General features: G+C 39.8%; 1 protein-coding gene and 1 long non-coding RNA gene across 2 annotated transcripts in view; both read right to left on the minus strand.

Moving 5' to 3' along the window:
* rad54l (RAD54 like) overlaps positions 1 to 8,658 on the minus strand; it is a 44,961-nt gene extending 36,303 nt beyond the window's left edge. Inside the window, exons 1-5 of the mRNA XM_084085294.1 lie at positions 8,630 to 8,658; positions 6,758 to 6,817; positions 5,386 to 5,469; positions 627 to 740; positions 66 to 126 (exon numbers count right to left, since the gene is read on the minus strand). Of these exons, the coding sequence (XP_083941420.1) occupies positions 66 to 126; positions 627 to 740; positions 5,386 to 5,469; positions 6,758 to 6,760 (262 nt within the window). The 5' untranslated portion in view covers positions 6,761 to 6,817; positions 8,630 to 8,658. The remainder of the gene's footprint in view (positions 1 to 65; positions 127 to 626; positions 741 to 5,385; positions 5,470 to 6,757; positions 6,818 to 8,629) is intronic.
* Positions 2,842 to 3,465, minus strand: LOC311065097. The gene is made up of 2 exons (XR_014602801.1): positions 3,425 to 3,465; positions 2,842 to 3,306 (listed from the first exon to the last, which is right to left on the minus strand). It is a non-coding gene; the product is annotated as an uncharacterized lncRNA (long non-coding RNA).
* Positions 8,659 to 11,480: the final 2,822 nt, after the last annotated feature.

Raw genomic sequence — 11,480 nt, forward strand, 5'->3', positions numbered from 1 at the left:
ACACACATTAATGAATGTGTGTACTCATAGTAAACACAGAAAACAAGCTACAATGCTAACAGTACCTGTGTAATTTGGAATGGGGATTTTAAACGGCTTGGAGAGAATACTTCGAATAAACGCTTCCTGTTGAAAACAGAGAAAAGAACAAAAATATTAACGATGACAATAATAAGATAGGACACCCAAGAACATGATAACAAGAACATAATACTTAGCCTTCAGCATTGGTTCTCAAAGGGGTCCCTGGACCCCAGGGGGTCCCCAGCAAAATGAGTTAATATAGCGTCACAACCATTTTAACCCCTTAATCCATATTTTATACTTTGGCTATTCAAAAATAGCAGATCTACAAGCTCATAGCGCGGCACCGAGTGCCGCGCTATGAGCTTGTAGATCTGCTATTTTTGGAAAAATCCCTAGCACAAAATATTTTTTGAGACAGGGGGTCCGCAGGCAAAGAAACATAGTTTTGGGGGTCCTTGACATGAAAACGTTTGGGAACCACTGGCGTACAGGACACCAAACAAGCATAATGTAAAAAAAACAAAATATTACAGTCAATAGGGTATGACACATAAGTATATGATAAAATTGCATGACATTTAGCGCACGATACAACTTACATGTTGGCTTGCATCCACGCACAGGGACAGGTTCAGCAGTTGTGTCAGTGGTTTCCTAAATGGCGAGATGTACTTCTCTGTGCTTTCACCGCCGCTTTTCTTCTTCCTTTTGCTCTGTAAAACAATTTGAGGAAATGTTTCAATATGAACAGTGTTGGAAAGTAACTAAAGTAATATGTAACTTAAAGTAATAGTATTACTTTTTTTCCAGTAACTAGTAAAGTAACTAATTACTTTTGGCAGGGAGTAATAAGTAAAGTAACTATAGTACTTTTTAAACAAGTAATATGTAATAAGTAATTTATTACTACAGTATGTTTTAGTAACTTTTCCAACACTGAATATGAACCACAATAATTCACTAGTATTTGAAACCTTTGCCTCGGTAACGATAAATAAACAATTATTTAAAAAATAATAATAATTGTGAAAATATCAGATCTACAAGGTCACAACACGCCATATTGTTATGCATTGTGAGCTTGTAGATTTTTGCTACTTTTGCATGCCACCATTGTACAATAAAGCAGTGGTTCTCAACCTGGGGGTCGCCAAATAATTTGGAGGGGTTTATCAGCTAATTTACTAAATTCTAGATAAAAAAATATTTCATTATTAACATTAGGAAAACATTTTTATACGAGAGAAAACTCGAGAAAGTGTGTGTGTGTGGATGTGTGTGTGTGTGTGTGTGTGTGTGTGTGTGTCCTGGCTTGGCCTGTGAGGCTCCTCCTCCTCCTCCCTTTCACCCCGGAAACTCACATATCATTCTCAACTTAACTGGACAGCTGCCAGCCTGCCACTAAAACAAGTGAAACGTGCAACCTGTCTTTCTTTTTTTAATACATGTAAAGTTGAAAATAAATAAGTAAAACATTGTTGGTCCATGATACAAAAAACATGGACAGGTGGGTTATCAGCTCTGCCAATTTGCTTGTATTTGCAAGGTACAGTTATGATGGGAAAATAAATGAAGACATGCTGTTTTGCATGCCCCTTGAGGGAACATGCACTGGTCAGGACATTTTTAATGCAGTGGACAGTAAAATGCGGGAGGAGGGACTAAGTTGGGAACATTGCAAATCTGTTTGTACAGATGGGGCTGGTGCTATGCAGGGATCAAGAAAGGGATTAAAAGCCAAAGTTATGGAGGTAGCACCGCATGTTAAATTCACACATTGCATGATTCACCGTGAAGCCCTGGCCAGCAAACCCCTACCACCAAAGCTGCAGGAGGTTCTACAAACGGCAGTTAAAGTGGTTAATTTTATAAAATCCTGCCCGCTAAAAAACAGATTATTTGCTACACTTTGCCAAGAAATGGGTTCTGAGCATGAATCCCTCCTATTCCACACAGAGGTCAGGTGGCTCTCACGGGGCTGTTGAGGTGTTGAGCAGACTTTTTGAGCTGCGTGAAGAGGTCCGCATGTTTTTATCAGATTGTAATTACCCCCTTGCTGCCCACCTGATTGACCCTCACTGGGTTTGTGGCCTGGCATACTTGGCAGGTATATTTGATAAACTGAACTCACTAAACCTGTCGCTCCAAGGCCCTAACACTAACATTCTCAATATCTCTGATAAAATCGCTGCGTTTCAGAGGAAGCTGGAACGGTGGGCAACACGAGTCAATGAGGGAAATATTGAAATGTTTCCTGAGCTTGTGGATTTTATGGATAATTACGACATAAGTAGAGACATAATTAACCGAGTTATCGTCTCTCATCTGAGAGGTTTGATTGACTGTTTCTGCAAGTACTTCCCAAAAGATGAGGCTCCATAAAGATATGATTGGATACGTTATCCTTTCACCGAATCCGACTCCGCGGGAGCTCACTTGTCATCAGAACTTCAGGACTCACTGCTGGACGTTTCATCTGATCGGACATTACAGATCAAATTCACATCATCCACACTGGAGGAATTCTGGCTCTCTGTGGCTGCGCAATACACAGGACTGTCAAAAGCAGCAATGGATGTTCTGATTCATTTTCCTTCCACATATCTCGGTGAAAAGACATTTTCTGCGCTCACTTGCATAAAAACTAAATACAGATCACGACTCAGCAGAGTTGAAGATGATCTTCGTGTTGCAGTGAGCAACATAGAGCCCAGAATAGCGCTTCTTTGTTCAAACAAACAGGCGCAACCATCCCATTAATTTCTCAACAAGGTACGGCCAATACAATTGATAAATTGTTACAGACTTTAAAAGTGCAGTTAGATGTTTTAGTGCCGTTTAAAATATATTGTGTGGAAATGCAAACCAACAGTGTATAGTTTCACATATTGTATTTGTTTCACCTTTGTTTTTGCTGGACAGTTTCTCATGTGAAAATGTTATGAGCCTAATTAATGCAGCAATAAGAAAGTAAATGCGTCGTTAATCATATCATGTGTCTGTGTTGTTTATTATAATTTTGGTCAGAAAAACATTCAGCCTAATGATTCATGAATGCCAGCCCCTAAAATGTTTGAATTCACTTTAATGTTTATTTTAGGCCTACAGTAACTGGTTGAATTTTGGCTATACAAGCTGGCCGGGTATTGAGGAATTAATATTGTGCTGCATTATTATCGCTAATTTGGACCACACCGTGTAGGCGTGCTGTGGCTGTGATTTCATACCCCCCACTTTTTGCCAAAAAAATGTTTTGATAATAAATAATTAGCAAATAACCTATTATAATTAAATAACCTTAACCCTAACCCTAAACCCGAAATAAAGTAACCAAAAACCGGGAAAAAACAAACCCAATCCGCCCAATAATTATTATAATAAATAATTAGCAAATAACCTATTATAATTAAATAACCTAACCCTAACCCTAAAACCGAAAAGAAATTGTCTTCGCGCTCGCGAACAGGCGCGCGTGCACGCGGGGGGTCGCGGGAAATAATATGATTATTTTGGGGGTCGCGGCCTGAAAAGGTTGAGAACCCCTGCAATAAAGTATAAGTGTTTAACAACTTGAACCCCAGGATCCATATTCTAGGGGGAGCATTAGCCAAACATAGCAGATCTACAAGCTCACACCACTTTGGTTGTGAGCGTGACTTTTAGTCGGGTACATGAGGTCCGGCACCTAATAATGAACGACGCATATAAAGGCAAGCCCTTAAATCAAAACCAAACTCGGCCACGGACATGTCCAGGCGAGTGGTCTGTCTCAACCCATTCAATCCGGGAACCCATCTGTGTCATTTTTAGATTTCTTTTATTTTGGCACTCTGTGCCGCGCTATGATAGCCTGACACTCAGCCTGAATTTTCATTTCGTTTCACTCCATTATTCAGTCTGAAAGCCCGCTCATAGACCATATTCACACGGCGGCCATATTGCCATTAAGTCAATGAAATGCCACCCCAGTTGCCACAGCAACGCAATGTTAAATTCCAAAATGGCCACCGTGTGACTATGGTCTATTGCAGCCGATTTCTGAGATGGGGATGTGGTCAAAGTGGGACTCTTTGGCAATAGAGCGTCGCAGTTCACGCCCACTTCCTGCTGCCGGAAGTAAATATATCTTTTACAAAGATATTTATATAAATTAATTTAAGCCTAGAATCAAGCTATCCAGGATACTGGTGAATCATGACCATAAAACGTTTGATTCTGTGAAAAAACTTTTTTGAAAACGGCAAAACAAAGGGTATTTATTAAAATATAGTATATCATATCATTAAATATAAAAAAAAAAGAAAATCACAGAAAAAAAGGTTTTATGGTCATAATTCACCAGTATCCTGGATGGCTTGATTCTAGGCTTAAATTGATTGATATAAATATTTTTGGAAAAGTCAATGGGAAAAATGCATCGAGTATTTACTTCCGGCACCAGGAAGTGGCGGAACTGCGACGCTCTATTGGCTCTATTCACAGCAGCCATATTATGAAGACATTCACAGGTGTTACCAATGATACTAATGAAGGCTCTGTTCCATTCTGGTCAAACAGAGTCAGGGTGCTGATATTGTGCATGTTGGCTCACTGGAAACACTCTGTTACACCAGTGTGTCTACAGTTGGGGTCCAGGGACCCTCATGGGCTTCCAAATGGCCCCTTACATACAGGTGTGTAACTCTGAGAGTGTACAAATGGAACCAAATGGACCCGGCCTTCATTAGTATCATTGGTAACACCTGTGAAGGAAGTGATAATATGGCTGCTGTGCATAGTGGTTCATACTGGATTATCCCGATCCCGATTCGTCGTACAGATTTTCAACCGAGAAACCCCCGCCTTTGACAGCGTCGCCAGACCCTGAAGGCGAGGCAAACGACTCAGGGGGTGGAGCCAGGCTAGCGCTATGAGCTTGTATATCTGCTATTTTTGAATCGTGAACATTTGTGCAAATCTGTATTTGTGACTCAAATCTTTGCTTCTTGGGGGTCCTTGGAATAACACATTTTACAAATGTTCACTTAAAATATATATATTTAATGATTTGCACACATACAAAAAAAGAATAGCAGATCTACAAGCTCATAGCGCGGCACACAATAATGATATCACAACAGTGTTATAACAACCCATTTGTAGTTGTTGTTGGTTTCTGTTATTTTATGACTTTTTTATCTAATGTTAATTTAGATAAATTAAACTAGATATTCCTTTAAATCTGGCAAACAATGTCAAAAGAAATTCATCCAAGGTTGCCTGCCAAAAAGTGCCCTTTTTAGACATTTCAGCCCCCCCCCCTGGGGGTCCCTACCCACAGGTTGAGAACCACTGTGCTAGATAAGATCCCCTACTCACGTCCTCCGGGCTCCAGTCTTCATCTTCAGAAGAATCTCCGGCTTGCTTGCGTTTGGCAACTTGACTGGGAGCCAGGCTTCTCCTCTGGAGGGGCAGAGAGACACAACGTTAGATAACTTCAGGTGTTGAAGGCTGGAACTAGGGGTGGGGTTCCATTCTGGTCAAACAGAGTCAGGGTTGCTGATATTGTGCATGTTGGCTCACTGGAAACACTGCTACACCAGTGGGTCTACAGTTGGGGTCCAGGGACACTCATGGGCTTCCAAATTACAGGTGTGTAGCTCTGAGACACATTATTACGTTATTACCGGTCTTACGGGTCCATTTGGTTCCATTTGTACACTCTCAGAGTTATGGGGGTCGTGGAAACCACTGTGCTACGCTAAATGGAACAGAGCCTTCATTAGTATCATTCATTGGAAAGAAGTGATAATATGGCTGCTGTGCATAGAGCCAATAATTGCCGAGCTGCATATCCGGTACAACTTAAACCCTATAGGATTGGTAAAACACACCTGTAAAGAACGTACTTGATACAGTCTTTGTTTCACTCTCTAAAATGTCTTTGCCAAAAATAGCAGATCTACAAGCTAGGAAAAAAAGTCATTTTGGGGGTGAACTATCCCTTTAAACCAGGGGTCTTCAACCTTTTCAGGCCAGGGACCCCCAAACTGATGGGGTGATGGAGCAGGGACCCTCTACCTCGTAGGGTAGGGGGTAGGCCACCACATGTATCGTATATTTATGTATAAAATTGTGTTTTATATGTATAAACATGAACAAATGGTTGCCTGGAGCCTGCTCCTACCCACAGGTTGTCCCAGTAGATGTGCAAAAGACCTTTTCTTTCTCTACACAATATGTATAAACATACCATGTTATTGTGCATTCAATACTAAGCTATTCAAATATGTCATGTTATGTTTAAAGACATATTGACATTTTTTATTTTTTTTATTTTTTATCAAACAATTTCGCGGACCCCCTGCGGTACCTCCGCGGACCCCCTGTTGAAGACCTCTGCTTTAAACTCTAGTTTATACTTTGTCTAGTCGAAAATAGCCGATCTACAAGCTCACGCCGCATTTCTGACGCGCTGTGAGTTTATAGATCTGCTATATTCACTATTTGTTTTTAAATAAATCGTAATTGAGGCAAACGTTGATCTGCCAGCTTGTAGATCTGCTATTTTAGAAAAATCTTGAAGATTTGTTCAAATCTTTGAATATATATATATGTTTTAAAGTGATAATCTTTTACTCCGATCTGTGCTCCGGGTCCCTGGAACAACATATTTTGAGATGGGGGTCCACGGCCAAATACATATTTTGGGGGTCGCAATAACGTAATAATGTGTTCATCTTCTTCTTACCATGTTGAATGTCTCTGGTGAGCTCCTCCTCAACGTTAAGCCTCCCTCCACACCAACACACTGGAAATTGGAGATCAATGAGTGTCAATCATAATCAATGTTGTTGATAAGGTGTCCGTATAACATGAACAATGATAATAGGTGTTGTTAAACTGTTTGCATAAAATGAACAGTCCTATAAAACAGTGGTGTTCAGCCTTTTTCATGCCAAGGAGCCCTAAATTGATAAAACATTTGGCCGCGGACCCCCATTTGAAAATCGTTTGTGCCAGGGACCCCCAGAAGCAAAGATATCAGTTAATTTTCGCTTTAAAAAATATCAATATTCAAAAGGTATGCACACTTTTTTCAAGGTTTTTCAAAAATAGCAGATCTACAAGCTCATAGCGCGGCACTCGGTGCCGCGCTATGAGCTTGTAGATCTGCTATTTTTGAATAGCCAAAGCTAAGTGGTTAAAATGATTCTGACGCTATGTTAACTAGTTTAGCTGGGGACCCCCTGGTACCCCACCAAGGACCACTGGTTGAAAACCACTGCTATAAAACAATCACATAAAAGGATCAATAAATCATAATGTGGACTGGCCTATTAAAGTAGATAAAGGTTATGGACTCCCTACCCAAACGCAAAACTATCCTAAAAGAATGCGATTTAAAATTCAAGTGAACATAGTTTAACCCTTTAAGACCGGGAACGCACCTGTGTCATTTTCAGATTTCTTTGGCTATTCAAAAGCAGATCTACAAGCTCATAGCACGCTCATAGTGCCGCGCTACGAGCTTGTAGATCAACTATTTTAGAAAAATCTTGAAAATGTGTTCAAATCTTTGAATATATATGTTTTAAAGTGATCATTTTTTACTCCGATCTGTGAGATGGGGGTCCACGGCCAAATACATATCATTTTGGGGGTCCTTGATATGGAAAGGTTGGAGCACCACTGATACAGCAACATGAGTTTTTTCAAAAAAACTGTTAGGATTTAGAAGACATTTGTAGAATCCCCCAGAACCAAGATTTGAGTTACAAATGTTTCCTTTGAAAATATATATTCAAAGATTTGCACACATTTTCACGATTTCTCAAAAAATAGCAGATCTACAAGCTCATAGTGCGGCACTATGAGCTTGTATATCTGCTATTTTTGAATAGCCAAAGTATAAAAGGTTAAAGTCGTTAAAATTACTGTGATGCTATATTAACACATTTTGCTGGGGACCCCCTGGAACGCCACCAAGGACCCCTGGGGGTCCCCAGACCCCACTTTGAGAACCAATGCCCTTTAACATAAAAGAGGCCGACCCGAGAACACCTGGTGTAGACACAGTGGCGGGACACCTGAAGACCCTGCTTCACACCTGGCTTTTTTTTTAGCCCCCCAGACCGTTTTTAAGTTGCTTGATTCAGTATTTAGATATTTGATATTCATTTTATCAGACGCCCCCCTTCCTATACAAACCCATTATAACTCTTTTTAACCATGTTAGATTCATCGGAAACACCTTCTCTGACTGCATGATATTGTCCTTCTAATATGTGAGGAGACCATGTTGTTTCTATTCTTTTTCTAAATTGTTATTTTTTCATGTTTTATAACACAGGCTTTTTACTTGTAACAGAGCATTTTTATATTAGTGTTATATATTAGTGTTGTTATATCGGAGTACTTCTTCCACCACTGGTTTTAACCAAAGATCACTAGTTTATCATTTCGAATGTCGCTCTCCTCCTTCTGTCCATTCAGGAAAATGATGAATCCTAATGATGCATGTTACTGGTTAAGTGTTTGTACAGACTGAACAATACTAGATGTGATCAATCAAGTATTTGTATCAATAAACGTATGAAATAAACAAACATCTTTGTATTACCGTCTTCTCTTCATGTTGACGTTTGCAAGCGCGCGCGTTCCGGGACGTTACGGAAGCCCAGGAGGACGGACGTAACTTTACTTCGCCTGGTTCCTGTTTGCTGTTCGGTGCTCACATCCGGTCTAAGGCCCGCCTACTGTATTCACTAAGTAGTGTTCTTGAACAAACCGTTTCCGTTTCTGCTACAGACCGGATCTGCACTTGTAGAGCAAAAATGATTCTTAAACTTGTTTGAAAAGCGGAAGTCGTCATTGTCACGTAAACGTCACCATAACACCATTGGTTCTCAAAGTGGGGTCCGGGGACCCCCAGGGGTACTTGAGGGGGTTCCAGGGGGTCCCCAGCTAAATGATGGACCGGACTAACGGGTACATTTGGTTCCATCTCAGAGTTAAATTGACATAGATTTTACAATATAAAAGTCCCAGAGGTATAAATGCCATTAAATGGGGGTCTGTAGCCCTAATGCATACAAACTGGGGGTCCTTGAAATTGAAATGGTTGTGAATCACTGCTAGAGAGCCGTAAAAAATCTTCTCTTATGGGGGTCCCTGGCATATCTTTTGAAATGGGGGTCCGCGGGCTAATAAGTGTCAATTTGGGGGTCCTTGACATGAAAAAGTTTGAGAACCACTATGTGCATAAGTCATATTGTTTTATTTATTACAGTAATTAAATAATATTTTAATTAGGTTTCAATTCAGGAATGTTTTTTTGTCGTAAAACTGCTACATTGACGCAACTGAAGTATTGCACTGTTTCCGTGTTAAAAGCACACAGAAGGCAGGGAAACGTTATTCTGCGTAACGTTTTTCTTCAGCGAGGCACCATTGAGGGTGTTACGAGCAAAGCTGTTCCCCTCATGAGCAGTGATCCCATGTGTTTAATAATAAAAAAAAATAAGGCCGTTATGTGTGCATTCCTTATCTGTAAACGACATGTACAGTACTTACTGCTACTACTTACTACTAAAGTAAAGCATACAATGTTGTTGAGGTATTTTACTTTAGTGGAGTATTTCCAATGTTCTGCACTTTTACTTCTATTCCACTACATCAGAGGTAAATATTGTACTTTTACTCCACTACAATTATTATTTATTTATTTTGTTCCTAGTTACTTTTTTATTATTATTAGAAAACATACATTAACCACTTTATCCCTAAATACTTCGTCTATTTGAAAATAGCCGATCAACAAGCTTGTAGATCTGCTATTTTCAAAAGTATGTTTTATACATTTTGAACACTTAACAAATGGGACATTCTGCCTAAGGGCGCGCTCCCACCGCACTTTTATTTTACCTCTGGGGCAGAATCTGCCAATGCTTTGTCAATGCAAATGCGTGGATTCATGCTCTTGCAGATTTTTTCCAAGAATCCACGCATTTGCATTGACAAAGCATTGGCAGATTCTGCCCCAGAGGTAAAATAAAAGTGCGGTGGGAGCGCGCCCTTACTCTTAAATTTAGAATTCTAGACTTTTTACTTTAGTATTTCTACATTACAGTATTGATACTTTTACTTAAGTAAAACAAAATGTTTGATTAAAAGAGTACTTTTTCCACCACTGATTCCCAGCTATCAGCTCCAAAATTAAGCAAAGTGATAAAGACTCTGATGCCACCTGGTGGTGGAAATGGTAGCTCCACCAGTGGTTGAGTCATTTGGTTGTTCAGTAACAGGGTCTCTCCAGATGTTTAGTAAACAGAAAACAGATTTTCAGGTTGTGATGAGCCATTTCATCCAATCAGGAGAGATAACTCACACAGGATACACAATAAGTGACGTTGGAAATGATGAGACAAAGAAATGAGCAGCCAGTCAGTCAGACAGACAGACAATTGGAAGTGGAACACAAGCTCTGTGGGACCAGTGGTTGGATGAAATGGATTCACTTTATAGATACATTCAGTTTTTATCTGATTATGCTTGTTTTTATGACATGAATTCTAGTTTTTAGAATGTATTTATTCAGATAGTTTTCTGCACTATTCATTTATTATTTTATGATTTATTTTCTGTCTTTAACTAGGAGAAACATCATTTTATTTTTTTTCCAGAAGCTGCTTGCAGATGGAAAATAAATGACAAATATAGCAATTTTGATCTTGAATCTTGAAGAGATCTCAGATAAGTGCAGGTTGTCTTTTTTTTTATGCAAAAAGGTTTTATTTTCTCCTCTTAACTATAAACATATTGTACACTTTCTATTTGTCCTTATGGAATTGGATATGAACCTCAAAGCATTTCCTTGAGATTTGGACTTGGCCTTTGGGGTGACTTGCACACAACCAGTGTGACAATCCCAGCTCTCTGTAGATAGACAGAACACATTATTAGTGTCTTCGTAACATTCAGCATGTTTATTGATGCCGTGCACAAAATGGTCCCATGCCATCTCTCATTGCTATGATCCTGTTCTCATTCTCAACCTTTATTTTAATTTCAAGGACCCCCAGTGTGATAAGCATAAGACCGCAGACCCCCATCAGGCACCTTGTATCCTGGGACCGCAATTTACACTGTACAATCCTCAGTGTTCATTTTACTCTGAGAGTGTACAAATGGAACCAAATGTACGGGTCCATTTGGTTCCATTTGTACACTCTCAGAGTTACAGACCTGTACTGTAAGTGTCCATTTGGACCCCTGGTGGTCCCCGGACCCCAGGTTGAGTACCAGTGATGTTAACATTACCTTGTGTTGTTGTATCTCCAAATGGACACACTCACACGCACACACGCAGCCCTATATGCTTCTAGTATGATACATAGCAAAAATAGCCAATCTACAAGCTCACAACCACAGATTGTTTAAATTTATTGAAAAATTATTGAACATCGTAGACT

Source organism: Gymnoscopelus microlampas (genome assembly GCF_963454915.1).
Source record: "Gymnoscopelus microlampas genome assembly, chromosome: 17".
NCBI lineage: Eukaryota > Metazoa > Chordata > Actinopteri > Myctophiformes > Myctophidae > Gymnoscopelus > Gymnoscopelus microlampas.